Raw genomic sequence first — 16,429 nt, 5'->3', positions numbered from 1 at the left:
TAGGACAACATTTTCAAATGTAGGACACATTTTTTAAAATGGAGGACATGTGAAAAATTGATGATTTTTAAAAAATGTTAATATAAATGCATGTTTCTTAGGCATGATCAAAATGTCCTCATTTGGGCCTCAGAAGCTGGCTGATATCAATATCATCAGCAGCAGCAACGCCACCACTAATATTGTTAAAGCAGACCTTTTAGCATTAAAAGCTTGCTTGCTCTTTTTTGGGTTGAGACAGTGGCATGCGTTTTTTGCTGTTTTGTGGCCTTGCCTAGTTGCTTCCATTCTTACAAATATTGCTATTATTATTATTATTATTGTTATCCTTTGGTATTCTCTTTGCAAAATCCCCCCACATGGACTTGCTTGCTCTTTTCTGGGTTGAGACAGTGTGCATGCATTTTTCCTGTGTTATGGCATTGCCGGCCCTAGTAGCTTCTTGCAAATATTATTATTATTATGCGGCTCCGCCCCCGGAGGGTGGAAACTCCGCCCTGGCATGCGGCTCCGCCCCAGAGGGTGGAAGTTCCACCCCCCGTGTGCGGCTCCGCCCCCGGAGGTGGAAGCTCCACCCCCCCCGGCTTCGGCCCCCCAGTTGTCTGAGGGACAGCAACCCGGCCCCCGGCTCAAAAAGGTTGCCTACCCCTGAACTAGGAAATGTCACATCCTATTCTATTTGTTACAATATCCTTTATTTCCTGCTCCCTCTACTGCTTGTGACTCATTGCTGTAGTACTAATCCTTTCCCCTCTAACTCCATTTCCTTCTTGGTGTTTGATAGTGCCCTAATCATGATTTCCCTTGCTCCTCTCCTAGTACCAAATACATGATATATTTCAGTTGCTTTGATTGCTATTGTGGTTGGCTTGCTGGTAATACTGGATCCCTCAAGGAACCATTTTTAAAGACTAATATTCGCTATGGCAAGGGAAGCAGTGGTGAGAACCAGTGGCATCTCTAGGGATGTGTGTATGGGGTATGTGGACTGCACCAGGTGACACACTAAAGGGGTGTTGTTGACACAATTGCTAATCAAACATCTGTGTTTTGGCAGAAATGGTCTGTGGCATTCACCTCTACCCCTTTAAAATGGTGAAGAGATAGTGTGAGTGGGTGAGATTCAGTGGGAAGAGAAAGCAGAGGCCCCAGTTTCTTTTTAAAAATTAATTAAATTTTTTACATTTTCTTTTTTAAAAAAAATCATATTTTACCAAATTTTCACTTTAAGCATATGGATCTTTGTATATGTAAATACATATATTTTAATTTAAAGGTATAATTTTATTTATGTCACAACAGTTACCATTGCATTCAGTGATATACAGGAATTATGATTTATGAATATCATTAATACAAAAAACATTACTAAGGATTCTGTATGGAGAAGGTCAGTGGGGGAGTGACATCATGAGTTACCATTGGGTAATACCAACCCTAGTGATGTCACTAGTGAGGATTGCAACCAGACAAGAAGTATTGGCAAAATATAAGTGACCACTGGATGTTACGGTGCCTGCATTAATTTATTTGGCTGTTTTTCGGCAAATGGTCTTCACTGTCTGGGAGGCATCAAATAAGTGGTCATGCACTGTGCTTAGGCAGGCCAAACTTGCCTCTGGAATTCAGCTACTACCCCAGTGCCCCATGATGTTGGGCACCCATCATTTCTTTGGCTGGCCAGGATGGACAGAAAAGTAGTAGTCATTGAGAGGGCATTATGTCATCATTTTGGTCACCCAGGTGGGCATGCCACAGGCTATGGTGGATATCACTTCTGTTCTCAGCTACTATATATTCTAGTTTATTTTCACCATCTCTCTTCAACCGCTGAAACGCTGGGGGCAGAGGAAGAACAAATCTGGTTGTTATAGGTGGAGAAAGGGCAGTGAAAAAATGAGGTTGTTAAACTTTGCATGGGAAAAAAAGAAGAGAGATCATTTGGATGGAAGAAATGATGAAACAAGAATTGAAATTGCACTAATTGAAATTGGTAGCTCTATCTGTTCTCCCCCTTAGATTCTTGAGTAAAGTTTTTACCATCATGTCCCCCTATTTTTCATGTCTGCTAATGCACATGTTTTCCTGAAGTACTTGATATCACACTGTGCCTTTCTGCAGTTGATTTTTACAGCTTTAAGTGCTCTGAAATTTTTAACAACTCCTTTCTGCCAAGTCTGCAGTGTTTTCATCTGGGTTGCATACAGTCCCAGAAAACACAAGGATTCTCTAGTGCAACCTCCCACAAAGTGGTGCTGCCCATAGGTTTTTTGACCGCACCTGCCATCAACCCTAGCTAAGATGGCAGATTGGGAGATTTCAGGCATTAGAGGGAGGAAAAGAGATTTTATCACCTGTTAGGAAGTCTTAATTACAAGCAAATCTTTGCCTATTGTACAAATATTCAGAACACATCAGGATCACAGACTTGAAGTCTTGATGACAGACTTGAAGGGTACTGCAAAAGCATTTCCTCAAATTCTGTCAGTGCTTCCAAATACCCTGACCATGGAAGTTGGTGGAACACTAATTTTGCACCTCTGCAAATGGTTGTCCAAGAACTCAGTTCCCTCAGAGGTACTTGGCAGAGGGTGGGCTCCACCATGAGCCATTTTCAAAGACATAGCTCCCACATGATGCCTTCATGCAAGTCAGTGGAGGCACTGTTCCAATGATTTGGATATGGAAGAAAAAGATACATGTCTCTTTTCTTTGTAGGACTGGGGGAGAGCACAAAGTCACAAAGAGCAGAGGTATTCTAAAAATTTTGTGGCTCGCAACATACAGTAGCCTTTTTATGAGTAGCCAAGCCCCCATGCCAGCCATTTTATGGTCATGTACACAACACATGGGAAAAAACCTCCAAATATGCCCACAAACCAATCTCCAAAATGGCTAGAAGCCCCAGTTTTAACTTGTATAATTGACCATTTTCAATAAACAATAAGGACAGAGAATAATGTCTGCTAACTTTAAGCAAGAATATACCATAAACCAACATTAGAGCTATAACATCATTATAGTATCACATTTGCCAAGCAAGACGCGTCTTTGCCAGATGCCGCATGCCACAGGTGCAAGCCCCATTAGTTCCTATGGAGCTTCAGTATATGCTGATTTCCCCTTACACGGAGGGATCCCAAAAGTAGGTGCAGAGTGTGTCAAGATCCAAATGACTGATTGCAGGAATGGACTGAATTCAGCTTTGCATGAACTATCCCGCATAAATCCTATATTGAATTTATAAGGTAAGAAGTGTGCATACTTAGTTCTGTAACTATTAAGGCACAACTGATTGTGTGATGTAGACAGCAGAAGGATGTAAGTGCAGTAATTCATAAGAACAAGGCTAATTCACTGTACAGTTTTTTTCAAGAGTCCCAGAAACTAGTAGGTCCATGGTCCATCACAAGACAATGATATCTTGTATGCTCACTATAACATAGGGGATGTGTCTTTTAAAATTACTATATGTACAACTAGGCTCTATTTGCTTGCCGATGTAGGGTGTTTATTTATTCCCTACAAAGTTTTCATTACTTTCAAGTTTTTAGGATTTGGCTTTGTAGTAAATTATTCTACAGTAGAACTAACTAAAGTCCTGTATGTCTCACCTCCAGATTATTTGAAGGACTGTATTTTCCCTTATGAATTTGCATGTGCTTTGAGATTTGCCACGGAGGCCCTCCTCTCTGCCCTTCCCCCTCACAGGTACATCCTAGGAGAGGGCCTTCTCAGTGGCTATCCCAGGCTCTGGAGCTCTTTTCCCCAGAGAAATTGGACTGACCCTCTCCCTGCTTCCTTTTTGATGACAAGTAAAGGTTTTTCTTCTCTGACTGCCATTGGCTGAGTGACTATATAAGGCCCATTTCATCTAAAAAATGCACTGGAGCCTGCTAAGTGTTGTACTGTCTGGTGTGTGTGTGTGTAATGTTATATGTTTTAAGTAAGTTTTAAACTTTTTATTGTTTAATATTGTTTTAACTTTTATATCTTGTGAATTTTTAATGATTTTTTTAAACTTGTAAACCGCTTTAAGTCTTCAACTGGGAAAAAGGCATGATAGAAATAAATATAACAACAACAACTAAGTACAGTATTATGGAATGGTGTTGGGAATTTGTCACAGATGTCATTGCAGAGTGACTAGTCTTATGCTTGGATATAGAAAACCAGGTTCAAATCTCTGCTTGGTTAAAAAGCCTACCCGGTGACTTGGGCAGATTACTAGCTCAAGGTGACCTATGTTCTAGGTCAGGGGTAGGCAACCTTTTTGACCCGGGGGCCGGGTTGCTGTCCCTCAGACAACTGGGGGGCCGAAGCCAAAAAATAAATAATTAAATAATTTTTAAAAAATTATATAAATAAATAAACTGGGACAAATATAGGACAAAATTTTCAAATGGAGGGCACTTTTTTTAAAAAATGGAGGATACGCAAAAAAATTTGCTGATTTTTAAAAAAATGTTAATATAAATGCATGTTTCTGAGGCTTCTATAAACAATTGCCCCCCCCTTGCCCGTCGCTTGCTCCTCCTTGCCCCCGCGCGAGAGGCCAAAGGCCCCGGGGGCAATCGGCGGCAGGACTGGGCTGGGGCCAGTCCCAAGGCCTTGCCGGGCCGGATCCGGCCCGCGGGCCGTAGGTTGCCTACCCCTGTTCTAGGTCTTTCTCATCCTAAAAGCTTGAGCTTTTGGAGAAAAGCTAGATTATGAAAACTGCACCTGCTAAGCTACTACATACTGTAGGAATAAGTAACATTGAATCTAGTAGAAAATGCATATGACCGTATGCTATATTTCTTTATGCAGTAGTAATTTACTTGTGGTGGCTTACTTGCTGTTATTTCTTCTTCTTCTTCTTCTTCTTCTTCTTCTTCTGTGGAGAGTAATCAGATTTCTTAATCTCCAGTTATACGTGTTGCTTATTTGGAGTGGGCATGGTAGTAGAATAGGATGTAGCCAAGAATGACAGTGCTCTCCAGTTGATCCAGCTAGAAACTTGGTACCTATTTTTTTATACATGACCAGGAATAAAAATATTTTCCTAACTATAGCATTAAAGGATAGGAATTTGTGGCTATACTTAATATTCTCAGGAAATGCCAGAACCTTTTGAGATTTGCTTAGGGATGTTGACAATTCCTTTTTGCGAAGAAAAGTATGTAAAGAATGATTCTAAGGATGGGGAAAAAATAATTGTTAAAATGCAAAAATATGTTTGTGGCCTTTTACTTAAAAACAAACAAACCTTGGTCTCAATAATATTGTTATCCATCATCCATTACTGAAGACAACAGAAAATTGGCAGTTTCATCAAAGTATGTGTATGACTTTTGGATAGGTAGCTATGGAGGGTTACTTTCTTCTTCCCTATTCCATTCTTTGTTTTTCTGTCCTGTGCCACCTTTGCCCAAAACACACTGCCCAAATAATCCAGTTTGGGACTGCTTTAACTGCCTTGGCTCAATGCTAGGGATTCTGGGAACTCTAGTTTTGTGAGACATTTAGCCTTCTCTGTCGAGAGAGCTCAGGTCCCACAGTAAATACAATTTCAAGAGCCAGGGCAGTTAAAGCAGTCTCAAACTGGTTTATTTCTGCAGTGTGTTTTGGACCTATGTTTTACAAATTAAATGAGCTTTCTACCCTCTTTTGTTTAAGATGATGTCAGGTATGTATTCCGTGGTATTTTACCACCCCGCTACCATTTCATCTGTACATAGATGGAGAAAGAAGGCTGGCAGAAGGAAAATCCTTTTACACATTGCTGTCATTTTCTGCAGTGCAGCAATATTCTGCAGGTTTTCTTTGAAGCAGTGTCAGGTTTCACTGTGTTAGCAACAGTGTCCCAATCATGATACCAGAAAAGCCATTTGTATTTGGCTACTTTTGCATTGTAAATTGTTGTGTTTTTTTTTACAACCAGTGATTTCAGTTGTTAGGAACAGGTTAAGTGACCTGATGTGAATAATTAATACCAGCGTTCCCAAGATGATTAAGTACAACTGGGGCTAATTTTTAGCCATCTGTAGAACTGTGGAAATGTTCGTTGTAGGAAAAAAACAGTCTCTTGTTGCACCTTGAAGATCAACCATTTTTATTCTGTCTTTAAACTTTTATGGTCACTAACTATTTTGTTTGATGCATGAAGTGTTTACTTCAGTTGGCAGATTTCTATGGATATGCTTGAGTGAGTTGGAAAATTGTAAAGAGGGGAATCAAAGATAGATGAAGTGCAGAAGTTCAGAAAATGATAATTAAATGGCCTATCAGCAATGAGCACTAGCCCCATATAGCAGAAAGAGGTTGCAGATAGGCCAATTAGTATTATTTATTTGTTTATTCATTTCATTTATATGCCACCTTTCTCTCAAGAAGGGACCCGAGGCAATTTACAAGATAAAACATTTCAAATGCATCGGATTAATTTTTTTAAAGACAATTAAAATCATCTATTTAAAACAATAAAATTATCATAAATACATACAAAAGTTAAAACATAACACACATCCTAAATAAAGCACCCTGTTGTGATTTTTGAAAAGCTTCCTTAAATAAAAACGTTTTTACTTGCCGGCCAAAGGAAAGCAGGGAGGGAGTCAGTCTAGCGAAAGGGCATTCCTGAGGGTGGGATCAGCCACCAAGAAGGCTCTCTCATGTCCTCACTAGGCAAGCCTGAGATGATGGCAGGACCAAGAGCTCCTTGGTTGTATGTAAACTTCTAAGTCTTTCTATATATGTTTCTTCTGTGAGTTCTTTGCTAAGGCATCTGTTTGTTTTTAGATGTGAGTATCTCAGTTCTGTTATCACTACTTACCTTTCCTAGTTCTTCTAGTTCTGATCTTTCCTCTGTATAATCCCAACCCAGCAATATTGAGGGCTATTGCTCATTGTGGCTGTTGAGGCAGAGGGTAAATCAACTCACCATAGTAGACAGAAACAAATTGATTTGGTGTTCTCCCCATTTTTCTCCCTGGAAAAGATGTTGTTCATTACAATTGTCTTTGAAGGGGGCTTCCTACCAGTGGGAGCAGCAAACTAAACTAACTAGAAACAAATAAGGTCAACATTTATTGTTACAATGGACCCTTGTTATACGATGGGGTATAGTTCCAAGATCCCCCGTGTATAACAAAATTCCTGTATGCTCAAGTCTCATTAAATATAATGACATACAAAATGGTGTCCCTGATAAAAAATGGAAAATCAAGGTTTGATACTTTTTTGAATATTTTCCAACTGTGGATGCTTGAATCTGTGTATAAGAAGGGCTGACTGTATGTCTGAATCCCCCCTAAAAGGGAGCCCCTCAAGGTGAACCATATCAACCTCCAAGACAAAAGAGCAGGTGAGAGGGTGTGAAAACACTCATGTGAGTTGAGTATTCCTCAGATCCTTCCCACCTTATGTTAGCGATTGAGTTTTGGGGGGCAAACAAATAAAAAAAATTTAAAAAGAAAAGTTACTGAAGGTAGAATGCCAAAAGGGATTGAAAGGGTATATTCTATTTTTTACAATGGGTCCTTGGTATCCACTGATGTTTGGTTCCAGGACCCCCTGTGGATACCAAAATTTGTGAATGTTCAAGTCCCATTGTATACAGTCGCATGGTAAAATGGTGCCCCTTTTGTAAAATAGTGATATCATGGTTTGCTTTTTGGAATTTTTTTTTTGGAGGGGGGAGGATACTTTCAAGCCATAGATGGTTGAATCCATGGATGCAGAATCCATGGATATGAAGCACCAACTGTGCCGAGTATCATTTGTATGACTGACTGCCTGTTGGACAGATGTTCTGGATGAGTGTTCAGTGCAGTGAGGGCAAGACCCTCAGGGAGCAATTTTGTTTCCTAGAAGTCAATGTAGCTAACCCAGAGATGCTTGAGAGAGATCTTCCGTGCAAAAAAGAAGAAATTTATACCTTGGGACAAACCCTTTCCTTGTGGGACAGACCAAGTACTGAAGATAAATCTCCACTGGGTAGATGGTGTTTGACAGTGAATAATTATTGAATAATTAGATACATAGATAGTTTTGAGAAACAAGATACATTACGCAGATATTCTGGTAAGGAATTCTGGGTAGAATCAATTGTGGTGCAGACTGGCAGCAGTGTGAGGTCCTGAATGCCTTATTTAGGTTGTTAAGACCCGGAAACTCCAGGGTAACTTTCTCTGAAATGTTACCTGTTGCATAGAAAGCCAGCATGGTTTAGTGGTTTGAGTTGTGGACTACAACTCTGGAGTGTCAAGTATCACAGGTCAACTTCATGTATAAGTCAAGGGCAGGTTTTAGAACCAAAATGATGGATTTTGACATGACCCATGGATCAATCGAGGGTAAAATCTTACGGGTATGTAAGAAAGGATATGAAAGCCAAAGCAAAGGAAAATGATGCCAAAGAACTTAAAGAATTCTGGCAGGCATAACTGTGCTCACTCTAAAGGCTAGATGGATGAAGAGGGAACTACTGTAAATCATGACTGTGATGGAAGTTCTAAGAAAGTGCAGACACATTAAAAAGGATTAAAAGACCAAGCAAAGCAAATGGCAACTGCATTAGCATTGTTTACAGCCTTTTACTTTAATGTACATTTCTAGGCTTATACATGAATATATAGAGCAAACTAAAAACTTCTAAAAGTGATAGTTCCTCTATAGTAATTCTGTAGTTGTAGTTGTACTCAGTGGGCACAAATTTAGTGCCACTGCAGTGTGCCAGGAATTGCCACTAAATCTGTGTCTGTTGGGTACAATTGTTTCTTTCTTGCCTGGAATTTTCCAAGGACAAGGATCTGTGCAAGGTTCACTACTTTAAGTAGCACTGCTATGATATAGGGGAGTAGAACCACCAGAGGGCAGGGGGGCTCATTAACTTCTCCCAGAGACCTTGTGGGCCAAAGCACCTCTCCCTCTCCCTCTCCCTCTCCCTCTCTCTATATATACACATATAATTTCTTGGCCATGGAATGCCTCTAAACACCCCCAACAAGGTGCATTTTCCCACATTTTGCCCCCTCCCCAGCCATTTTAGTCCCCAAAGAAATCTTCTTTGGAATATGTGTGTTAGGGTCACTTTCTGTTCTTAAATAAAGGCTCTCCTGGACTTTAAATGGCTCAGCCAGCTAAAAATATGGCAGAAATGGCTCCACACCACTATATTGAGGAGTATTTGGGGTCAAACACATTTTGGGGGAAAGGAAATGATCAGGGGGAGGCATAAAATGGCCTTGTACACTCATGTGTCTTGCAGGCCACAGTTTGCTGAACCCTGTTTTACAGATTTATTCAGAATGGCATTACTAGGATCTGCCAAATATGGGTCTGTCATCCTCCACCTCAACCAAATTACTCAAGGTAATATTGAAAAAGAAACTAAAATCAGGAAGGCTGCCAAATATACTGGTATAATAATGGGTGATGTTAGCTATCCTCATACAATTGGATAAATGTGTGAGTTAATCATGATAAAGTTAAAATGTATAGCTGACCTATGGAACTGCCTAAGGTTCCTGACCATAGGTGTGGTGACCTTGGACTGAATCCTAAGTATAATCATAGAATCATAGAATTGGAAGAGACCACAAGGGCCATCCAGTCCAACCCACTGCCATGCAGGAAATCTAAAAGCATCCCTGACAGGTGGCCATCCAGCCTCTGTTTAAAGACCTCTAAGAAAGGAGACTCCACTACACTCTGAGGGAGTGTGTTCCACTGTCAAACAGCCTTTATTGTCAGGAAGTTCCTCCTAATGTTGAGGTGGAATCTCTTTTCCTACAGCTTGCATCCATTGCTCCAGGTCTTACTCTCTGGAGCAGCAGAAAACAAGTTAGCTCCCTCCTTAATATGACATCACTTCAAGTATTTAAACAGGGCTATCATATCACCTCTTAACCTTCTCTTCTCCAGGCTAAACATCCCCAGCTCCCTAAGTGATATTGCCCAGGACCTAGTTTGAGATATGAGTGGAGTTGGTCAGACTGGAAATAGAGACCACAGTGTTCTTATATTTCATTTAAATGGAAGTGGGAATGTACCAGTCCTCTTGACTTCAAAAGAGCAAACTTGTCTAAACTGAAAGGAAACAAATTAAAAGAGCAATTTTCCATAATATTTGGGTACTTCTAAAAGCCTTACAAATAGAGACCTAAAATATATAACTACAGATCAGTAAAGGAATTATGAAGTCCAAGAGGTTAGCAGCATGGCAGTGTGAATGCAGCTGTTGGGGGTATGGCTGGGAGGTTTCTTTCAGAAATCATTTCCAAAGAGGTGGGGGGAAAAACTTGCACAAAGGAAATGCAAGCAGACAAGGATAAAAACAAGGATACTGAGGAGCATGTCACAAATAGTATCAAGACCAACAGTAAGGAATTATTTAAATATATAGGACTAGGGAGTCAGCAAGGAAAGTGTTTGAATCATTGAATGACAATGGCATTAAATGAGTTCTGAAGAGAAGGCACAGGAATTTAAATTCTTTTCTTTTCTACTGAAGACAGTTGCTCATGCCTGAATGGTGCTTCCAGAAACGGAGAATTGGGAGCTGAAAGAAATAGTGTTGGCAAGAAAAGACATTCTAGATCTCACTGACAGAATGCTAGGTCCAGATGGTATTTACTTGAGAGTTCTTAAAGAACTCAACTGTGAAATAGTTGATATCTAACTAAAATATGTAACATCTCTTTAATACCAGCCACTGCATCATTCTAAAGTGTAGCCACAGTTCCAGAAGGAGCTGGGATGTGTCCATAGGACAGTGACCAAGATAGTAAAATGTAACCAAACCTTATGAAGCATTGCGTAGAGAGCTGGGTGTGTTTAATTTGGAAAAGATGGAGAAGTGATATGATAGCCATCTTGAAAGTTTAATTTTTTAAACACTTGAACCCAGCAAGTACCTTCAGAGTTGTTTGGTCAGTGTAGTTCCCACCCACCCCCAGATTTTGTTGCTATAAAACCTGTGGGTACAGCATTTACTTGACAGACAAATTATGATGAAGTTGGTGATATAGCAAGCTGAGTGACCTCTTACATTAGGTACTGTTTGATAACTATTTGCTTGGGGAAGTCATTATTCTTACACTGGTTTATATTTGTGGGATGATTGAGTCACGTTGTGCTTTGATTCTTAGCTATTGAAAAAAACATAAAATAAGAAGTATTGGTACCATAAATCATCAGATGCAGCACAAAATATTTTAGATAGCTATGTTTCAAAATGCAACCCCCCCTCAAAAGTTGGTTTTTCCAGTATTCCCATATAAATTCTGGAACTGGAATGAAATTCCAATTCAAAATGAAAGGGCTGCAGACATATTTTCACATTAAATTGGTCATAATCTCTTGGCATATGTATGATTTTGTTCAGTTAGAACATTTTCACAGTCCTTGGAGATACGGGAATGAATTACTGGAACATTGTGTAGTCTAGAATTTAAACTATTTTGACTGGTTCTGAAATGTTGACAAATTTGTTTGAATTCTGTGGATTGTACAACTAAAATGAAGAGTTCTGTATATGCTCCACCAAGTATGGGAGAATTTACAGCTAAAATTTGTCATTTTTTTTTTTGAGTTGGCTTGTGTTATTTCTTGTAAAGTATCAAAAGGCAGTTTGCCACAGACAATCCTTCTCAGACTTTTAATTTTGTTGACTCTGCTTTTATGAAATCTCTAGAATGGCCAAATATAAAAGAGGACAAGATGTAAGATGAAAATTGGGCAGGTAAAAACTCTTCACAATCCCACATGAGAAATTGCAGCTCCCTCTTATTTGTAGTTCTTTTTCATAATCCGGTCCTTTACACAGCATGTAATGATGTTAAATATTGTGATATAGAAGATTGGTTACCATATTTATCAGCTTAATTTTAAAAAAAATACAATTATGGAAACCTGTAGTTTTTATCCAAGTAGTGGTGTTAGAGGAGGGAGTATTTATTAACCCCTTCCCTTCAACCTGTTTTTTCCTCCTTATTTCATTTGGGAAAATAAATCTAAGTACAACCACTTGTACTCAGTGAAAACAAGTGGTCAGAGGGTAAGGCTGCTCTATGGAATTGTTTCAGCAATAAGCAACATTCCAGGTCCATAACAATTTAACTGCAATACTGTTGCAAAATGTTCCAAATTTCACATGTGAATGCTAAAGACAACACAAAGAATTTGTATTAGGTTTAAATAGATATTGTACATGTTGTAGGAACCATTATTAATTTTTTGTCATATACAGTATTATCGTGTATTTTCATTTTGTGTTTTAGAATGATTGATATTTTCCTTTGTTTCAGCCAAGCCTTTTACTTCTAAAGTGAAACAGATGCGGCTACATAAGGAAGATTTTGAAATCTTGAAAGTGATTGGCCGAGGAGCCTTTGGGGAGGTAAGAATTACTTAGATGTTGAATGTGTCTATCGTGTTTAGGGTAAAAAATATATTTATGCTGTGGAAAGTATGTACAAATAAATCACCACTGAGGTTTTCTGATGCAGAAGTGTTGTCAGACAACTCTTTAATCATGTGGCCAGCATGACTGCATAGAACACTGTTACCTTCCCACCAAAGTGGTACCTGTTTATCTACTTGCACTTTTACATGCTTTCGAACTGCTAGGTTGGAAGAAGTTGGGACTAATGCCGGGAGCTCACCCCATCACATAGTTCTTGGGTCTCAAACTGCTGATCTTACAATCATCAGAGTCAACGTCTTAATTGCTGAGCCACTGCATGCCTATTAAATGCAATACTTGATTATATTATCTGGAATATTCTTTTGTACAATGGACTCTTGAGTATGTATCATATATACTCAACTATAAGTCGACCCCATGTGTAAGTCAGGGACAGATTTTGGGGTCAAAATTATGGCTTTTGATATGACCCATGGATAAGTCGAGAGTAAAACTTAGGAGCATGTAACAGAGCAGCTAAAGCAGAAGTTCCCAACCTTCCTAATGTCACGACCCTTTAATGCAGTTCCTCATGTTGTGGTACCTCCAACCATAGAGGAGCAGTGTCTCTGTTCCTAAGAATATGTGTTTTCTGATGGTCTTACGTGACGCCTGTGAAAGGGTCTTTCGACCCCCAAAGGGGTTGTGACCCAAAAGTCGAGAACCTCTGGTCTAAAGGATGAAGCAAAGGAAAACAGTGCAAAAGAACTTACAAAATTTTAGCAGGCATAACTGTGCTCATACTAAAGGCTGCATGGGTGAAAGAATAGAGGGGGAATCATTGCTTCCAAGACAGATTAAGCTCTTGCCTTTCACCAGAGGCTGGTTCCTTTTTTTGGTAAGAGTTAGAGTATGGTACTTACATTGACCTATGAATAAGTCAACTCAGGTTTTTGGGGTCAATTTTTTGACTAAAATGTCTAGACATGAGTATATACAGTACATGATTAGTGGAGCAGGAGTAGAAGAACAGTTTTGCAATGGAGAGAAGTAAACAGCGGTATCCTATCTCCCATCTTAGTACTGGTACTATTTAACATGCAGAAGATATGTGTGCTACTAAGGCTAAACTTGCACAGAAAGATGCAAATACCTTATTTAAAAGGAGAAAGAGCATGTTTAAAATTTTTATTGTAGTACCATTGAGGTTTTGTAAGAAATTTGATGGGGTTATGGCATTCTGTGGGTCTCCCACGAGGGCAAGGAGGAAATGCTTCCAGTAACCATGGAGGTTGCCCAGCTCAGGTCTAGTGGATAAAACATGAAGTGTCAGCTTCAGAAGGTGTAAAATCATTTTGCCTACTCTATATATAGTTTACAAGGGAAATCCCTGTTACAAGGAGCTCATGCTTTTTGTAATGTAGAATGAGGAGCTGGATGTGTAACTGCTTCATTATGTCACTTTATTCCTAGACAAAGACTATTTATGGTAATCTTGAGTGCCTGTAGGTCCTGCCTTAAAAACAACATTATCAGAAAATGACGACTGAATCACTTTGACTTGTCCAAGTAGTAGTAGATATCTGTTAGCACATATGGCCATAAGTCCCCACCTTCATCCATTAAGAAAAAGAAGGAAAGTTAAATGTCTTGATGCACAAGTACAGGAGAGACCTAAGCTTGTGAAGTGGTAGAAACAGTTTGAGAACAAGCCAAACAGTATTAGTTTTTGTGGGAAATATGGAAGAAGGATTTTTTACTTCTTTGCTTCCGTCAAACTCAGACCAAAATGTTTATATCAGCACATACCAAACATTTTTATCAGGCTGCTCATGGAGGAAAAATACACTTAGAAAAACATTAAATGTTCTGTTTTAATAAATCACAGTGACCAGAGTTCTTTGGTGTATAGGAATGTGATTGCCACTTTAGATTTTGGTTCTCTTTACTGCTGTAGTCAGAGTTTTTGCAGTGTGTATGTGTGTGTGTAAAGGAAAAGTTCAAATTCCTTTAATTCAGAATATTAACTTCCTCAATCCAGAATGCCTTACCTCAGTACAAATTGTGCTTTGATTCTTCCAAATGTGGATTTGGGCTTGTTACAACTTTATTTTGGCATTTATCCATCATCACCAGCAGTGCAGGGCTAAGTGCTTTTCATCCTCTTCTACTTGAGAGCCCTCTTAAATTATATTTGCCAGGGATCTTTTGGCCTTAAATGCTGTAGTCGCAGGGTTTAGTTTAGTTTTTTTAAATTATTTTGTGTGTGTCAGAAGGAGAGAGTAAAATGGGACCCATGGGGTCTCAAGAGAGAAGCCACAACCCCTGCTTTGGTGGCACAAAAGTTTAATGAAGGACCCTGGGGATACATAGAAGAGCTCATTTAATCTTCTTTCATTGTGTGTTCCCTTGAGTCCTTGCAAAAAAGGACAAACACACCCTTGAGTACTTGCAAACAAAAATCTAAAATAAATATGAAATAGAGCCAAGAGATAGTTAATTAATCATTAATTCCTAATTGAAGTCTAAAAATTATAGTAGTTAACATCTCGACAGCCCTGTGCGATCTGTTTATGTGGAGGAGAAGATTGCCAGCCTAGTAGTTGGCTTTGCTTCATCTTTGGGTAGTGATTGGAACATGCATTTGGTCTTCTGCCTGTGTAGTAGAACTGCATGAGCAGTACTCTTGAAAGAAAATAAAATATAATGATTCCAGCTTTATCACAAAGGCCAAAGTAGACATTTTTGATGAATGTAGAGATGTTGTATGGGTCAGTGGCATAATGGTGAACTTCCTTTTATTTTAGAGGCAAGTGTGAAGGGGCTTCTAGTTCAAAATAAATGGCAACTGAGATTAAAAAATATTTTATGTACGTGCTTTACAGACAAGGAATTAGATTTATCTAATTAGAGCATTTCTGGCCACCTAGTAGTGTTCTTGTGACACCAGTCTATCCACGATCAGTGTGAATCTAGAGGCCAGGATACCTTTATGCTGTTATAAGCCTGGTTTGTCCACAGTGTATTGCATCAGAACATATACTGCTTGGTTTGATTGTTGATCACGTTGCATGGACTTCTGTCTCATTTCCTTTACATTTGGTTAAAAATGAGATTGCTGATCATACTGAGATTTAGAGTGTGATGATAAACACTTTTTCCCTTTTTATTTCATCTGATGCCAGAAATAGAAGCAAATGTAATATTTTTTAGTTGTTGTAGCAAGCAGTATGTACATTTATAATTCAAGAATGATAAAACTAGAAATTTGATGTAAATATTTTTATTAGTAGTAATTTAAGCTTGTCTGTCCTGAAATCCAAACCTTTTGCTGTTATCTTTTTGGTTGTTGTTTATTATTAACAACAGTCCAATTAACATCTAGATGCAAAACTGTAACTATATGAGAGAATGATTGTGTGAGAGGGAGGGAGGGAGGGAGGGAGAGATTGAAAGCCCCAAGGCATAGTTGTCTGAGCATTGGAGTGTAACTCTGGAGACCAGGGTTCAAATCCCTGGTTGGCCATAGAAACCCACTGGGTGGGTTTGAATTTCAGGATGAGGCTGTGTTCATGTTTGGTTAGAAATGTCAAATTTATGTTGCTCTTTGTAATGCAGAGAAACATTTCCATTTTCCTGAAAGGATTGAACAGTAGGCTGGAACTGTGCTACAGAATTTCATTTTATTGAACTTTAAGAGATTTGTAATCTTGTACCCACATGCCAGGAAGTAGTGCTAATTAGCTTTAAAAGGACTTATTTCTGAGTAGACATATGCAGTCAGGCTGTAACAGGCATTTAGTTCTAGGGAAAATCCTTGAACTGTAATACTGGGAGGATTTCAACATACATGCCGAGACTGTTCTGATGGGGCTGGCTCAGTACAGGGATACTTCATGGCTACACAGACAACCATGGAGGTGTCTCAGCATGTTGTTGGTCCGACACATAGGACAGGACAATAGCCCAGATCTGATTTTTGCATTTAGATAGATGTAAGATGATCTGATTTTAGAGGTGGGGGAGTTCAGCAACCCCATT

The 16,429-nt window shown here is 39.2% G+C and overlaps 1 protein-coding gene across 12 annotated transcripts in view; it reads left to right on the top strand.

The window, feature by feature from the left end:
• Window positions 1–16,429, top strand: part of LOC149310679 (serine/threonine-protein kinase MRCK alpha) — a 283,756-nt gene that overhangs the window by 51,506 nt on the left and 215,821 nt on the right. For all 12 annotated transcript variants that reach the window (XR_016281698.1, XM_089529524.1, XM_089529522.1 and 9 more), the window contains exon 2: window positions 12,291–12,382. Coding sequence is in view for 11 of the 12 variants with exons in the window: in XM_089529524.1 (XP_089385650.1) it covers window positions 12,291–12,382 (92 nt within the window). In the remaining variant the exon portion in view is untranslated. The remainder of the gene's footprint in view (window positions 1–12,290; window positions 12,383–16,429) is intronic.

The sequence above is a fragment of the Sceloporus occidentalis genome, unplaced genomic scaffold (genome assembly GCF_023333645.1).
Source record: "Sceloporus occidentalis isolate IW3139 unplaced genomic scaffold, rSceOcc1.0.p SCAF_6, whole genome shotgun sequence".
NCBI lineage: Eukaryota > Metazoa > Chordata > Lepidosauria > Squamata > Phrynosomatidae > Sceloporus > Sceloporus occidentalis.
The sequence above is the reverse complement of the archived record's forward strand: the minus strand, read 5'-3'. Positions and strand labels throughout refer to the sequence as shown.